Source organism: Amblyomma americanum, chromosome 11 (assembly GCF_052857255.1).
Source record: "Amblyomma americanum isolate KBUSLIRL-KWMA chromosome 11, ASM5285725v1, whole genome shotgun sequence".
Taxonomy (NCBI): Eukaryota; Metazoa; Arthropoda; class Arachnida; order Ixodida; family Ixodidae; genus Amblyomma; species Amblyomma americanum.
In genome coordinates, this window is record NC_135507.1 from 14,725,997 (window position 1) to 14,744,105 (window position 18,109).

The 18,109-nt window shown below is 42.3% G+C and overlaps 1 protein-coding gene across 2 annotated transcripts; it reads right to left on the minus strand.

The window, feature by feature from the left end:
- Positions 1-1,756: 1,756 nt before the first annotated feature.
- LOC144109917 (uncharacterized) lies at positions 1,757-17,486 on the minus strand. Of its 2 annotated transcripts, none has more exons than XM_077642686.1 (4): positions 16,998-17,486; positions 13,183-13,554; positions 8,907-9,038; positions 1,757-7,637 (listed from the first exon to the last, which is right to left on the minus strand). In XM_077642686.1, exons 1-4 carry the CDS (start codon positions 17,077-17,079, stop codon positions 7,246-7,248), a joined length of 978 nt encoding a protein of 325 aa, XP_077498812.1. In that variant the 5' UTR covers positions 17,080-17,486; the 3' UTR covers positions 1,757-7,245. The 2 variants fall into 2 exon arrangements, with proteins under 2 accessions (XP_077498812.1, XP_077498811.1); XM_077642685.1 differs by lacking the exon at positions 16,998-17,486 and adding an exon at positions 16,477-16,727 and having other exon boundaries at positions 7,068-7,637.
- Between the last annotated feature and the right edge of the window lie 623 nt (positions 17,487-18,109).

Genomic DNA, 18,109 nt, shown 5'->3' on the forward strand with positions numbered 1-18,109 from the left:
GTAGTGAAAGCACCAAGCTGTATCTGCTTCAGTATTTTTGGGCTAACAGGTGTCCCACGATGCCAGGACACCTACTTTCAAGAGTCAAGCAGTTGGTGCTGGTGGTGTGAAGAACTGGGTGCTCCTCCACAATCAGTACATTGCACAACAATAAAACAAAAGTGAATACAGTCAACCCAGTATGCACAGCGCAAACAACACAAAACAAAAACAGTTTGCCTGTGAACAACAAGCCACCTGTCAAGATGCAAAATATCACAATCCACTTTCACTGTTTGCAGGAAGATTTCTTTGGAAAGGCTGGGTAGAAACCATCCTTCTTTAAACTACTAACAAAACCTAAAATATGGAAACAATAAATGTGCTTTAACAGGTGCTCATGATTCATTTTTTTCTACATAGGACATCAAATCCCTGTGATGGGAATTTTAAGCTGAACTGTAAAGAAACATCAAACATGGAAACAACAAATGTGTTTTAAGAGATCCTTCCATAATTATTTTTTTGTGCACAGTACATCAGGCCACTATGATGGTTAAAACAAACTCAACACAATGCAACAGTTATACACGGCAAATGTCTTAAAATGAAGCACATGCTAAAGACCAAACCCTTCGCTGCAAACATAAGCTTGCTACTTGAACAATGATGTCATATATATATATATATATATATATATATATATATATATATATATATATATATATATATATATATATATATATATGTGTGTGTGTGTGTGTGTGTGTGTGTGTGTGTGTGTGTGTGTGTGTGTGTGTGTGTGTGTGTGTGTGTGTGTGTGTGTGTGTGTGTGTGTGTGTGTGTGTGTGTTGATAGTCAACAGCAGTATTCATTACACCCTATTGCAAAACCTTGTCACCATACTCCATTTCACACATAGCAGGCAATGCTACGGAGACTATGGAAGGAGTGTGTCCACGATACCATATTACTTCACCACGTATCATTCGTTCTTTTCGAAACTCCGGAGAGTCTTTGGACGAAAAGAAAAGGGCGGTAAAAAACGATGTAGTAGCTTTGAAATCATGGTAGAACCTGTTAGGCGCTCAGTGTTCGGACCCTCTGGCTGTAATGTTCACTGAATGTGAACTGCTTTTTGGGCGTGGATTGAGTAGGAGCGACTTGCCGCGCCAACCACGTATCATACCGCCAGATGTAATTCTTGCCCAGTGAAGTCTTGATGATAGATTGGTTTTTTGGAGAAAGGAATTGGCGCAGTATCTGTCTCACATATCAGCGAACACCTGAACAATGTCATAAGGGAAGGGATAAAGGAGGGAGTGAAAGAAGAAAAGAAGAGGTGCCGTAGTGGAGGGCTCCAGAATAATTTCGACCACCTGGGGATCTTTAAAGTGCACTGACATCACACAGCACACTTGCGCCTTAGCGTTTCGCCTCCATCGAAACGCAGCCGCTGCGGTCGGGTTCGAACCCGGGAACTCTGGATCAGTAGCCGAGCGCCCTAACCACTGAGCCACCACGGCGGGTCTCTCGATGAGTGCAAGTATGCAAATATGGCAAGAGGAAAAATGAAGTCCAGGAGGTGCCAATCGCGGCACTTAAGGTTTGTTGCGACGAAATAGGCTTGTGTGCACTTTGGTTGTATGGTATGGTAATAAAAACTACTTTTTGGGTGTGGACTTAGCCTGCGCGAACCGGTGTGCTAGCTTTGGCAGCATTGCCTGCTATGTATGAAATGGAGTGTATTAGGTGCATCACTTCATCAAATTTGGTTCAGGATTAATCAACAACCATTTATTTCCAACAATATTAACTGGATGATAGTGACAATGCAGAGGATCAAAGGCAGGCCATAACAATCCAATTAGATATTTAATCTCATCTACCCAGCTTCACACTTCAGAGAAAACAACCAGAAAAGCTGCTAGTTTGAACTCCTCCAAGTAATCAGGAAGGTTCACCAAATGGAAGTCCAGAAAAAGAACAATTTTTAGCTCCCTGTACATGCACAAAGTTTCTCCACATCTCTTTCATACAAACAAAAGAGCACACTACATTTGCAACCTCTCAGCAGAGTGTAACAGAGACAAAAGTGATTAGAAAACCGAATGTAATCGACAACACACTGTGGAATCTAAAGAGGTCACTCAAGCCCAGTGCTTCCTTTGAGGGGACAAACAGAACGACACAGCATTCAATAACCAGCATGGTAGCTGTTGCCATACTTCTCATTTAATTTTATAAAAAATTAAGCCTTAATGAAGTAGCTGACTAAGCATAGCTGCTACATTAGTCCTGTTAATTAGAGTGGTGCTCTAGCAATTTCTAAGGCACATTGAGAACACCTAAAGAAGCCTTCATATTCTATTTTAGGGCAGAACAGGGTCTCGAAACGTTCAGCCAGTTATTCTTGAGAGAATGTGCCAATGAAAGCTTCCAAACACACGGATGCCCTTCTTTACAGCTAGATATTGTGCTCCGCGTTATATCATGACAAAGTAGGAGAATTGCCAGAAGGCCTTTGTTTCAGAATACAGCCCAAAGAGAGTGAACATGACAGTTACTATGCTCTAAAAACAAAACTGCCGCCTCAGCATAACACAACAGGCTTCCTCCTTACAGCGGTGAGCTAATGAACAAGCTATTAATCTGTATTCATAATACTTCTAAAACCATGGTTGCTAGAAAGAATGGAAGTGCTTTCATGCACACTAGCAACTGCATGTAAATAAATAATGTTTTATTATACTGTGGTACTGCATGCTTTATAACTAGGTAGATGCTGGTTTGCATTGTAACAATGCTTCAGAAAACTTATGGGTATCCAAGGCTATAATAGTTTGTCACCTGTTTTTCTTTACAGTACCAAATTCATCCTTAAAAGCATGAAATGCTCGTACATTAACCTTTCCACAGTATTCTCAGTGTTTTAATTGCACAAATATACCTTATTAAAAAAGCTCTCCTTAACCATTCTACTCATGGTGATTTATTAGACATTCTCGGATGATGAGCCCGCTAAACTGCACAGTGATCAAAATATTTCAATACAACAGCACTTCGCATTGCAAATATTAAACTATGAATTTTATCATATATAGCATAGCTTCTTAGCAACTGCACTAAAGATATAAAATATTGATGCAAAAAACAAAGGACACATAACGCTGTTCTAAGCAAAAAGAGACACTAGTGTAGTTTTACACTGCAAAAACACAAGGCATTCACATATTGCGCTTCTTTCATGCTGAGCACAAATGATCTTGTCACATAGCCATTGCTGTAACCTTAACAAACATGTCCTCTGGGTTTCTTCAATCCTTCAAAACATTTCAAGCATTTTACACACAAGCAAAAATTTTCAAAGCTCATGAATTGCTTCAGTGCATAAACCAGGAAGAAGTGAGGCAAGTCAATTATTGCAAGAACAATTGTTGCATCCTGCCAAGCTTCCACTCATAACAAAAATGTGATGCTCACATTAAAACCTTATTCTATAATGCGTGGTGGAAAAAGAAGCGCGTAAAGGTGAAGACGGAACGAAGAAACAAGGACGAGCACTACACTCTCAACTGAACAATGAACACGCTCTCAACTGAACATTGAATACACTCTTAACTGAACGCACTCTCAACTGAACGGTCATGTACCATCTCACGTACAAAAAACCACTACTTGACTACTCGTCAAACTTGGCTAGGGAACGATGAAGGATTGCAATTATTCCTCATGCACACAGAATGTCACATGGGTTAGAAAATGTCGCAGTGTGGTACAATGTTCCAGTAGATTTCTCTGCTCCCGCTAAGTTAGCCAAAATATGCACTAAGGTGTGGAGCCCACAGCACGATAGCAAAAAAAGAAAAGAAAAAACGAGTGCAGTATTAAGCACAGAGCACCGTTCACCACTTGCTGCATTGAGGTGGTTTACAAGTTGTAATATTGTGGGGCCACGTACATCAGGCAGACAGGCCGATGTATAAATGAGAGATTGGGGGAACACAACAGGCTGCTAGACGAGGACTCTCTCAACAATCTGCTGAAAAACTGCCACAAGTGCAAGACCAATGATGCAAAGAAAAAGAAAAAATTCATCCCTTTGTTTGCAAAAGTGACAGTTCTTTTCTGGCACCGAGAGCAATTAGTCTGGGAATTGATGGCAGCTTTCTACATGTGAATGTGCCAGTGAATTTGCATCAGTCAGCCTTCTGTGACACTGACCGACAGGGAATTCCATTTTTAGCATCCTCTTTGGGCTATCAGGGAAGTATCTGAGCTGTGTTTCTTGGTTTCTGCTCTTAGGTGAATTTTTTCTTATGATGATTGCTGCTTTGATGATTCACTATTTTTACCATTTTCTATTTATACCTGTACATTCAGGGATAAATGTTCAGTTGAGAGTGTGGCATTCGTCCTTGTTTCTTCGTTCCGTCTTCGCCTTTACGCACTTTTTCAATCATACACCTGAGTCAACCTGCCCAACTTTTTGCTGTAATCTATAATGCGCTCTCTTTCCCGCTTTTCCAGAAAATGAACAGGAAAACAAAAGGCGGCGGGGAGTGCAAGGACCTACAAATTGTTACAAATCCCTTGGTATAGATATCAGCAGTTAACATCACGTTATAAAGATTTCGGCTCTTACACTGCCCAATTCCCAAAATGATGCAGAGTAGCAGGGACAAAACCACACCATTACAGGAACACTGCAAAGTCAAAATAGGTGTCCAGATAAAATACGACTAACAGTATACATTCAGGCCATAATTGATAACGTTAGCAATCGGTAATGATAGTTGTAGTGTACTTACTCCTAACAAGAAAAGGTATCAAACTGCACACCTATTTCTCACTAGACATCGGTATCAGACATTCTAAATTAAAAGCATTCAAAGAAGGCAGGCTGCCCACTCAATGTTTGCATTAATTTGTTGATGTACAGCATCAAAGTTAACAGTTAGCAATGCCTTTTCCCACATTTTCTATGCATTCAGAAGATAAGAGATGGACTGGTCTAATTAACAAAAAAAAAGTTCTCCATAAGCTGACATTTAGTATGAACTCATCATGTGACTATCTTCTGTGATAAAAATTATAATAAAAGATAAACTCAAGCCTCAAGATGAACAAAAAATAAAAAGCAGCTCTTGAGACCACCATATATTGCCTTGCACATCACTCAGAGTATTTCAGTTCAGCTGCAGAGCGCACCCCCAAAAACAGGACATCAGGCTCAGGATTGATTGTCCTGAGTTCAGGATTTTATGCCCTGAAATCTTCTGCATGCATTTTAGAAAGTTGACCTGTGTCAGTTTTGCTCTGGCACCGAGTCATGTAAACAATCTTCGGACAACATTCAACACAAGTTCCCTTCTTGCCTCTTTCATGTCAAACAGCTTCCCATGTGAGACTACATCCTCCAAGGCACAATCAATCAGTGATTAAAAGCTAATAGTACAAGACACTGATAAAGTTTCTCAATCATCTGACATAGACAAACAGGACAGGACGTGAACAACTTTAAAACTATGCTTTCACATTTTTTGATGTGCCAAACTTCAGTTTGTCCTTACGTATCTCTTGCAGGTGAAATAACTTGAAGAAATGTAAGCTAGCACCACTACTACAAGCATACCCGAGTCTTTGAGTCTTGCAAAGTCTTAACCACATCCCAAAATCTCACAAGCTCATTAGGAGTATGTGAATATGTCACCACACTAATGTCATTCAACAACAGCCAGAGGAAGCAAGCCAGCAAAAACACAGCTCATATAAAAGGTGCCCATTTGCTTCTACAGTGACATGAATAGAGACAAAGATCTTGTCAGCCACAACAGGTGGCTACAGGACAAGATACCAACCACAGAGCGTCCATCTCAAGTTTCACCTTGATAGGAATTCCAGCAACTGTGCTTGTAGCTATACAGCATCCATTAAATAATGAGGGAAGAGGAGCTTACACAAGAACTAAAAGTCGGCGATTGTGTTTTGAAAGTCTGGCTTTCACCCATTGTCTTTCACATCTTGCAGAGATTTAGACATTTAACCACTTTTTCTTGCTTTTTGTTTTCACAAGAGCATACACCACAAATGTACCAGTTAAAAACCTACGTGCGCATCTTATGCGTATATGGTACATATTTACCAAATTTTTTGTCAAACAGCACTGATAATCAAACTCTTCAGTTTCATATATTACTTCGATCAGTAACTATTTCTAAATTAACTATACAGCATCCATTAAATAATGAGGGAAGAGGAGCTTACACAAGAACTAAAAGTCGGCGATTGTGTTTTGAAAGTCTGGCTTTCACCCATTGTCTTTCACATCTTGCAGAGATTTAGACATTTAACCACTTTTTCTTGCTTTTTGTTTTCACAAGAGCATACACCACAAATGTACCAGTTAAAAACCTACGTGCGCATCTTATGCGTATATGGTACATATTTATCAAATTTTTTGTCAAACAGCACTGATAATCAAACTCTTCAGTTTCATATATTACTTCGATCAGTAACTATTTCTAAATTAACTATAGTAACTGCTTCCAGTACAAAATGAATACTTCAGTCAAGTATACCATTGTCAAAAAAAATATATTGAAGCAGGACGATGCTCGAACTTGTACATTCCTTATTCTAAATTCTGCGTATAGGACACTTCACGCATTAGCCAATAACAATGACATGGCGTTCCAGGCCACTGCACATAGAATGAGAGATTGCAATGAAGGAAGGTTTGGTTTACGGGGTGTTAACATCCCAAAGTGACTCGTGCTATGAGGGACGCCGTAGTGAAGGGCTCCGGAAATTTCGACCACCTGGGGTTCTTTAACGTGCACTGACATCGAACAGTACACGAGCCTCTAGAATTTCGCCTCCATCAAAATTCGACCACTGCGGCCGGGATCAAACCCGCGTCTTTCGGGTCAGCAGCCGAGTGCCATAAATATTGCAACAAAGAGTTCAGTAAAAGAAGTAGGTTGCTTCATGAGCCATAGCACTAATTATGTTACCTCAAACAACGGTTGTAAGGTGAACACAGGCCAACCTCAAATGAAGCGTTAAACTGTCCCGTTGCTACTCACCATCAGTGAAGAGGGGGTCTGCTTTGCATGGCTGAAAAGAACTTGAAACACAGAGCATGGTCACTCTAGAGTTGCAGTCACATAAGAAGAATGTGGTACTACTGCAAATGTCCTCAGAAAGCACTAGGAGCTATCCTGTGGATGCACAAAGTATAATCGGGTGCATGATGATGTGTCCTCAGGATGTCACGAAGCGTGCCTTGTCACTCGTAGTTGGAGTACACTCCACCGACAACTGGTGGTCCACAGAAGGTGCATCGTTCACAGAAGGCGCCTGCTGAGTTGGAGAGGTGTCAGCGGTGGCTGGTGCCTCCTGAGTGTGAGAGGTGTCGGCGGTGGCTGGCGCCTCCTGAGTTGGAGAGGTGTCGGCGGTGTCTGAAGCAGCAGCCCCGTTGTCACCGCCATTGTTGCTGGAAATGCATATGGCGCTGGGCATGCCCAGTGGGGTCACTTCGATCTGCCCTCTCTGCCGTGCACTCCACACACAGCACGCAAACACCACCAGAAGTGAGACCACGCCGAAGGTGATGGTTCCAATGGCCCACAAGGAGGTTTCGATATCCACGGGACCTGCGCCAATGCAGGGTAGGCACTCCTGTCAGTCAATATTCAAGGCATAAAATATTTTGAGATTTCTACAATTCAGAAGGAAGACAATCACGGGCAATAACATAAACAGGTGTACTCAATCCCCCTAACCTTGTAAGCACATTTTTCCAGACTCAGCCAAATTAAATCCATAGACAGTGCTAGATAACTACATCACATTACATCGATAGATAGTGGATTCGCTGCCACGGTGTAGCGGTTATGGCATTCGGCTGCTGACCCGAAAGATGCGAGTATGTAGTTTCAATTCACTACAACTCTTAAACCAGCCTGCTTCAAGAGCTGGAATGATAACAAATGACGTATCAACAGCCAACAGACGTATCAACAGCCTCACATAACCTAAACATCAACTACACGTCACAGCCATCATTTGGTTGATGAAACCAAAACTAAAACAGCGTCAAAAAGACATTCAATTAAAATTATTTATCGGTCGTGAGCGCATATCACTGGGTAATCCATGTATATTAATGTCTAATGCATCATTTGGAAGAAGAAAACATGCAAGCAAAACTTTAATGTCTATAACAAGGTTGTGTTACTTTGGCTCTCGCTAGTTTTCGTCACTCCATTCACACACAAGCAGCTATACTTCATCTCAGTAGTTCCTTGCAGCACTACCAATGCAGCAACGAGTGCAGAGGCAATGCTCTCACACTGCAGAATGTAGTGCCACTATAAAATGGGCATATGAGACAGCGTAAACAAAAAAATAGCATGGTTCGAAGTGTACATGTGCCAGACGCTATTTAAAATCAAACCTAACTATACACTCGCGTTATGCATGCTATTTCCTGAGTTTAGCGCGCGTGGCTCTTGCATACGCTAAAATGTTGTTTCCAAAATTGTGGCGCCCTTTGAAGCAGGACACCTCACCTCAGGCAGAATTTGTCCTTGTTACTGCCATTTTTAGTACGTTCACTGGCCTCAAATTAAACGCCGGGTTTTTGTTGCATCTTGTTGCTTAAAACAAAACATGTTATAGATGTGTTATTTATATTTAACTAAAAAAATATTTGGAAGGAGTGTGCGAGTCAAAGAAGAAATATATCATGGCAAACAGTGAAAACCAGCCAAAGCAGTCACACAATTTTAACCACCTCCAAGTTCAAGAAACTGCACTCTGCTCAACCACGGTCTCTACTGCACTTTTTTTTTTCAGTAGCTAACCACTGAAAAACCTCGACTGTGCAACAAAGAGTAAAGAGCAACTGGAAGAGCACTCACGAGGGCACTGTCCGGGCAAGGGAGCATGTGTTCCACCACAGCGGTTGTGGCCATCGCAGAAAATTTCTGAGGCGACGCAGCGCTTGTTGACGCAATGGCGCTTAAATTCGGGGCAGCTGCCATCACTACTCACTGCAATAAGGAAAGAGAATCATGCATATCATATGTAGGCACTTCCTAAGAACTTGGCACAGTTCAAAAAAGTGACAGATTTTTAACGCAGTTAAACTGAGTAGACGTGTGACAGCATGTGTTTAGCTTGGTTGGCTCCTGGTTTTGCTTTGCTGGGCATCGGCACGCCTGGCAACGATATTAGACTCAGGCTAAGCGCTCAATGAGGTTAAGCTGATCTGATCTGTTTGTGCCGCAGATAGAAGCTGATGAAGACTACAAGATGCAATGCATAGCGTGAGAGTGTGTTGCAGTTTAACATGAGGCATCATTGGCTGCGGTGATAGCATAGTGCTCTCGTGCAGTAGCCAGCGAAGTTGATCTGTTTACACTGTGGTGGGGGTTCGAAACCCAGCGCCAGACGGCAATTAGCTGATCTCTTGCGCTTATTTTAGAAATAGTTTGCAACGTCATAATGAGGGTGCCATCTTTAGGTTCGGAAAGGCTGGGCGTTTTCCTAATCCATTTATTGCCAACCAGTTCCTGCATATAGAGTGGAAGCTTGGCTGTGCACCCAAAGATGGCACCTGTGACGTCAAGTGCAAAACATCTGGAATGTTCAAAGTTAATTCTTGCTTAATATAAACTTCTCATGCTTGTTGTCCACGGCTTGGCTTAATCTGAAGATAAGTTCGAAACTAAAGAGAAGGTGGCCGAACACAGGCACTGAACACTTTTTTTTTTCAGGTATAGAATACCTTACATAATTACACAAACAAGCTAAAAATGCTAGGTTTCGCCTAAGAAGTGACCACCAGCTTCAACACTTCTCTCATTTTTTTGTTTCTAAATCATTCTTTCCCATATTCATTACGAATAGCCATATCATTTTCGTGCCCAATCTAAGACTGCCATGACTTCATGATAATACCTTTCCGTGTCATGGATGCATTTAAAATGCCAATGGCTTAAGAGCAGTGTTGGCAATATGTAACATTTCATATCATAATGCCAACCAAGAAGCTGTAGCTTGAGTAGCAAGGTATAAAACAGGGCTAAACAAGGGTAGCAATAGTTGTTTCATCAATCATTGACTTCAGAGACCTATCTTGTATAGGTTTTGAATGACTGTTTCCAGAAAGTGGTTCAGTTCATCTGTTCGTCACAGAAAAGCACATTTCAAGAGGGTAGTATTCAGGTAGAAATCAGATCTAACAATGTGTACAATCGTGCCCCATTAGTACAGCCATTGTTAATATGAACGACTGAAATCTTAGACAACTTTTGTGGGAACCAAACGTTTTCAATGTTTTTACGACTTGTTAACAAGGAAACATTGTCTAGACAATAAACAAGGTGAATATGCACAGAGCCCACTAAGGTCCATGTATATTTGTTGCGTTGCATTAATATGGATAGCAAGGAGGACAAAATCCTGACAATGACTAAAAGATGTTCTGCTACTTGTATTTTGAGTGCAGGCCACCACCAAAAGGCAGCACAGAAGTGCAGTTGCCGCAGCCGCAGCCTCTGTACACGTGTGTATCATTTCATGCTTTACAATAGCAAGGCGCCCAGTAGATGCACCTTGCCATTTGTCACACTGCATGAATAGCTGCCAAAAAAATTCCCTCCATGTAGTCTGTGCTATGTTGAAAACCACATTCAGCAGGTATCAGCGGATTGGGCACAGAGTTCTTGAAACGCGAACAGTCGTATTGCAGGAGAAACATTATCACACCTTGATGCGACATTATCCGTCTCAAGAGGTACTTCGATAGAGCTTCAATCTGCACGGCATTATTTTAAAGATAATGGCGAACAGAATAATTTCCAGAATTACCAGAATTTCCACTTCACTACTGGCCATTATGCAAAGAAGCACACTGTAATCATAGTCTGTTTTCAGAATATTTATTACTTTTTTTTTAACGATTCCTTGAGGACGACTCGCTTTATGGACACTTTTGGTCAGGAACCAGTGACCAATTAACAAGGCACGACTGTGTATCAAACTTGTTTAGGGTACATAAACTTAGAGAAATCAGATCTTATCAGAAAACAAAGGGCTGTATATATAGAGGATGCCAATAAGCACCAAACAAGCTTTTCAAGAAATCTCAAATTGTTTTCAATACAGTACAGTCTAATGTGACTTGCAGGCCTGTAACCCAATAAACTTTGCTGACATGATGGTCAATAATCCCCTAATAACAGTGACGGTGAATATTGAAACCAAGTGGCTAGCTAGAATCATGCATTTCAATCAGCCAATTCTCGAAAATATGCTGCACTGAAGCACTTCAAACCAAGTAGACTAGGCCTTGAGTCAGATTCCTAATCCGTATAGCCTGTGGAGCCTCAAAGGGGCACTCTACTTACTTCTATCAACAAAAAATTTTTGCAGTAATCAAAACCTTCATATCAAAATAAACGAATACCCGGCTGTGGTGCTAAGAAACGCAGCAGAATTTAAAACCTACCTAATTCTTATATATGGTAGTCTCTTTTTGTCATAGCAGTAGGTGTCTGCAAACCCTGACATCAGCGGACATGAAATAGGTATGTCATGTCTACTTGCATATAGAATGCATTTCTTTTCCCAAAACACCTCTGAAAATTTGGGTGGGGGGGGGTGCTCATTGCGCAGGGTAAAATATCAGAAAAAATCTGAAATGGTAAATGGCCCAACGAGCAGTCTGGTGAAACAAATACTTCATCCTGTATGACTAACCTTAACATAAAACAAAACACTCTCTTCAGCATAGTTCCAGTGCTCAAGAGTCCAGTCAACAACCTTTATCTCAAAGCCACACACATAAATCACTCAGTGGCCCATATTGATCTCTAAACAAAGCATAATTACAGTTCACTCATGCACAACTCAGAGCAATCAATGCAATTAGATAGCACAGAGAAACCATTTGCATTCAGGCAAGGTTTGTATTGGTACTTCGATCCCTTGAAAAAAATGTTGGCTACTGATCCTGTAGGATGATATTTAAATTCTTGACATTTGAAAGATGACGCTTTATGGTATTCTGTACTTGTTTTGCCTGCTGGTGAGTTCACTATCATCAGCAGCAGATTGCGCTATAAATGTGGAATGTGTTTTTATTGTACAAGGAAAAAAAATTTCCTATTTGGGGACAGCAGTAAGTAGCGCGCTCATTACAGGAGTGCATACAGTAGTCAGTACAGTGATTCTATACAACTCTAAGGAAATGACGACTGCCGTTTGCGGCTGCGTGACGCAAAGAACGCATTGAAAATAATGAGCATGGCATTAACAGTATTTTTAGAACTGTGGCTGAGAGCACTGAGGTGGTTTTAAATATACTATCAATAAGATAAAACTAGTGATATCTACTGCACATGACAGCAACCACTTTTGCTTGCAACACCCCTGGAAGCATAGTGGCTACCTGCCTTTCTGAAAACATTTGAAGAGATGATAGTAAAGCATGGCTAAACCATGCAAAAAATGTTGGTTAGTTGCGAGTGAAAAAAAAAAATTAGGGCATCTGAAGTTTCTTCAACAAAACATAAAAATAATGATATGTATTGGACTCTGTCCAATTCATAAAGTATATAGATATCAACCACAAGCAACACTGCTCGACTGTTATCCACTTTTTTGAGCCCGCCAAGTTCTAACACAGTACGTTGGCTCTGGCCCGCCAATTTAAAATATAAATTTTTACCAGAACCATTAGAGCTAGTCATTAATGCCATCATAGGGAAGGATCTACAAGGAAATGCCAGTATTTTTATACTGGTCCTCGGCAGTAGACTGTCCCTCTAACGGTTTCAAAGGGTGCTGAGCAACTCCTCGCGTCTTGACTCCCCTCCCTTCTTGCCTAACACACAAGCAAAGAAGATGCAAACACACAGTCTGTCCGAAAAATGGCCACACTCAATGGCAATAACTGTCTGCACAGTGAAACTGTCTGCTATAAGCCATAAACATATGACAAGCCACAAAATAAAGTGGGCAGAAGGTAAGGTGGGGGTTAATGCATGCGTGGATTTAAGTGCTCGGGGAACACCAAAAGCACTTCAATGAATCCGAGGGTTCTATGGAACCAATTTCAGAACCCCTGCCTTAAGTCATTATCTTCGATTTGCATCAGACAGTACTCTTCACTGTTCTACACACACTCACCATTAGTAAATGGTGTAAGCACCAAGAAGAAGCGGCTCCCTAGCGGTGTGGCGTTGACGTCAAGCACGATGGGGCTGTTATCTGGTGGTGCGAAGAATGTTACCTGCAGAGCCGGCGTAACCTCATGATAGTCTACCTGGTGCCCGCAGAAGGGCCCTCCCACGGTCACATTGCTGGCGGTAGTTAAGCGGAGGTAGTTCTTGGTGCAGTTGGGCGATGATGTCAGATTCAGTGACTCCACGGTGACCAGGAGACCAGCAGCAAAGCGGACTCGCACGCGGCAGTGGTCTTGGGACGAATGGAGCCACATGTAGGCTGCCTTAGGGACATTGACCACTCTTGACTGGCGCTCACAGAGCAGTGTGAAATCATCTGAAATGCGAGAGGCCAAATTACAGCCCTTGCCACGCCTGGAAGCAGAACTAAGCATAAAATGGCCAGAAACCAATGGAGGACCGGAAAACATTACAATCAACGAATAATTGCGACGCACAACCGCAAACAGCCCTTGCCACGCCTGGAAGCAGAACTAAGCATAAAATGGCCAGAAACCAATGGAGGACCGGAAAACATTACAATCAACGAATAATTGCGACGCACAACCGCAACTGTCACCTTTTACACTGTGAAGTAGAATTTTTTGTCATCCTACGATGTATAGCAAAAGCTCATTAATTCGACCCCCCTTAATTTCGAAATCTGGGTAATTTGGGCACCCGGACTAGTCCAGTCAAAAATATGTACTATTCTATGGTATGATACTCTAATTTGGTGCAATTTGGCTGTGCTTTGGCTGATTTGGACAGGCTGTGGAGCTCGTATGTGTGCATAGCACACATACGAGTTGATGGCAATGGTGAGTGATGAGCTAAGAAGTCTGGCTACTAAAGCATGAGTGGCACTGGTGTCCATACCGCAATGTAAAGGCACCATACTCTTCGCTAAGATAATCAGTCAGGAAGGTGCGATGGGAGGCCTTTTCATTTTGAGTTGCACTCCACTGCTTTTTCTTTGTCTTCAATGTGTGTGCATAGCGGATCATGCTGCCAGCTTTCTTTGTATCACCACAGAGCCTGTAATTGGCTTACGTTAAAGGAGTATAGACACCAAATTTTTGGCTGCATGTTCTCTTATTTGCAATGATGCAGAATACATTAGAACACATAGATCACTGCTTGGTATTGGCCTAGGACAGATAAATAATTTCTAATTGAATTTCTTCTCGCACTTGTTCTGGCTTCAATTTGAACATCCAAGTGATAGTTATAATGTCATAGATCAGTATAGGTCCCGTGTGTCATGCAAAGAACTGTGACATAATTCCTGATATGTTGTTTTAATTCACAAACTAATTCACAACGCTAAAGGCAGCCTGCCTCAAGAGCTGGAATCCCAGTGAGTGAAGAAGCAGCTGTTATACTGCAGTTTTCTTTATGCCCTACGTTGCCTATACTTACCTTTGAAGTCACAATCGCCACTTAGCTGTTCAAATCGAAACAGCTGAGAGAACTCTGATTATAAAATTTATAGGCAAGTATCAACCATACGGTTATCCCTGTACAGTAATGACATACGCATCATTACAAAGAAAACATGTATTCCTGTATTCTTTAATCCCCAGTGAAGTTGGCTGTAATACGCCGACTGTCCTTTCTAGCTACTGACGAGACCAGCTTGTGTGTTTTCTGAGGTTCTATGAAGGCAAGTAAGTCTCGTCCAAAGCACAGTTTGCTGACAGATGGCAGTACGGGTACTAACTGATCATTCTGGTACCATTTTCTAAAAAACAATGTGTCTTTTAGTTAGGGGATTAAGTAGTGTGCATGTAATACAGGACAAGCATTTTCTTTCATGTGGTGCATTTGTCGGGGGCGGGCTGTCGACGCCCTGAGCCAAGAACATGTTGTATTTGTGTCGGTTCACTGACAGTGCATGTGCACTCCACCATTTGGCAGAACTCTAAACATATCTGCTGCTATGCAATTTTCTGGCAGGAGCAGATTAGCAATGTTTCACAAAATAAAGATATGTTTATGTCTTGGACAACGTTACTGTCGCACCACATCTGCATTTTGGCTACAAAAAAATACATATCAATATGATGAGTGCTGAGACATTTAATTTTTCTGAGTGAAGTCCGACACTGGTATAAACCTCTAAACTACATTCAAGATGCCAGTTTATGTTGCTAGCTGTTAATGCCCTCTCCTGTTTACTTTTACATGGGCCCTGTGTGCCTCCCCAACCTCTTTGAGAATTCTTTAAGGTTGCTCACAGTGTATAAAATACCATTCATATTTCAGTGGGCAGTCAATGACCAGGTCAAGCAGTGCTGTATTAGCCACACCTGTATAGCTTCGTTTTATAGAAAAATTGATTGTGGCTTTACTTGATAATGAGAGCCTGCGGCTTGTTTTTGCAGAGCTATGGCATTGACTTTCCATCAAGCAAATATTTGGAATGTTCTCCATTTGTCTTAATCACTTTGTACGCTCTGTTCAGTTTCCTTCACCATTTTTCACTGGCCATGGGTCATTCAGTGTGCATGCAGCAGGAAGCAACACCACCTGTGTTCTCTCCAGTAGGACGTGCACTGGTGTCTTCTTTATGCTGTTTCTCACCTATATGTCACATGTACTTGAGTTTTCTTGACTGCAACCACATCTACAACTCACGTGACAACGTTAAAATACGGTGTTCTGCATATCATAAAGACCACCTACGGGTGAAAACACTGAATCTGAAACATGCTACTACATCTATTGCAAACACAACATAGCTCGCAACTAATTTGTTCATTTTATTAAAGGGCAGTCAGTCAGTACATATATAGGCAGCTATGAGACTGTTTTCCACATTAAAAAAATACACTAAAAGGCATGAATACTGAAATAAACATGTGCACTCATCAGGAAAAAATATGTGAAAACTTTACAACTGGTAAACCTGTGAAAAAGTTTTAAAAAATGCACAATCACTTACTGAACTAAAACAATATACGACAGTAGGTGCAACAATTTTCAGACTGCAGAATTCGAAAGAAGGGAATCAAAAACGTTGCAAGAAAATTAACAGGGTTATACAACACACCTGAGTTTCATGAATAGAGAGCACACAAGTATGAAAGGAAGACAGATAGTATATTATGACCACACTGTCAGGTAAAGCACTCCAGTCATATAATTCACTAATTCAACTAATAACGCAAAAACCTCAATGCACATTAGAGCAACACTGAAAGTCCAATGGTTTCAGTTCGCTGGCTGTCAGCGAGCGATCAGCACGACAGCTCACACCGAGCGCAGTCCCAGTCAGCAGCGGCAGCAGCTTTCGCCGTAATCGCTGCCAGCCCGTCACGAGGAAATGTCACAACTCGGCAGTGTTCGTAAATCATAGATACACGTACTTACACGCGCGATTCCTATCTGGGCAGTCTCTGCGACGCTCATATCGGCGATATCGGTATTGCGCTTCAGAGCAGTGACATCACCGGATACCATGTGGCTCTCCAAACGTCCGCTGCCATGAAAAGTTCCTCTTAAGTAAAGTCTGTCTACGTAATTAAAAATAGCTTTTAGGCGATCCTGACAGCTCCTCTTGGCACCTAGATCACTGTATGTCGTACTCCTCGTGCTTAAATCACTTCCGCATGGAGCTCTATGCGTTACGCGCCGCCAAAAAGCTTAAACACCTGCCTCTCTTTCACATTACAATTGCTACATATTTAAATTTCTGACGACACCGCCACAAAGAGAAACGGTCTTCATCGTTGAGCGATCGGTTCCCAGCTGAGATGGAGATCAAAAGTGACTCACGTGAAGGCATATATATCGCATCGGCGAGCGTGCACAACAGCGCGACGGAAAGTAGCACGATCGTGCACGTTCGCAAAGTCATGGTCACAGTCTTTCTTCAGATCGCCGTTTCCGGACCAGAGACGCCGACGCACTGCTGACGCGCTCGCTAAGCTACATTCAAAAAGTACAGCACCCAAAGCAAGCAGGAAGAGCGTATAGTTAGTTATGAGTCAGATGTCAAGGCCGAAACGAGAGCTGCCTGCCGTCTACGGACGCGCTTCCATGCCTCCATTCAACGCAGTCCCGATGCAACACTGTCTACACAGGCCTGCGGCCCTGCGGTGATCGCGCAGGTTGCGAATATCCTCGCAAGAAGCCTTGCATATTACGCGCACAGGTGTACAGTTACAGCGGTTACAGATCGTACAGGAGGACGCGAAAACATTCCATTACGGTCGCTGAGGGTCATGCTAAGGATGCATAGCGCGAGCAGCGCGGCACGACAACGACAAGCGTCAAGTTTGTAAACAAGGGTGGCGCTCTGGTCGGCAGCGAAGTGAATTAAGTAGAGGGGGGGGGGGGATGTCAGGCAAGGACGTCTTCCCTCTCCTTTTAACGCGACAGCGTTAAGGCGCTTGTGTCGCAGAAAAGCCGGTGTCGTCAGCGTCTTTGGCCGTGAGCGAGAAATAGCGCGTCTCGGTGGACACCTGAACCGCGCCGTAAGGGAAGGGATTTTCATTTCCTTACCGCGCGGTACAGGTACCTAGCGAGAAATGTGACACAGGCGTCGTTTCCTTTCCTTAAAACCAATTTTCATTTCAATTTCATTCCCTTACGGCCCGGTTCGGGTGTCCACCGAGATATGCGAGACAGGCGTGCTTTCCTTTCCTTAAAAAAATTATTTTCATTTTTCATAATAATAATAATTGGTTTTTTGGGGAAAGGAAATGGCGCAGTATCTGTCACATATCGTTGGACACCTGGACCGCGCCGTAAGGGAATTTATAAAGGAGGGAGTGAAAGAACAAAGAGGTGCCGTAGTGGAGGGCTCCGGAATAATTTTGATCACCCGGGGATCTTTCACGTGCACTGACATCGCACAGCGCACGGGCGCCTTAGCGTTTTGCCTC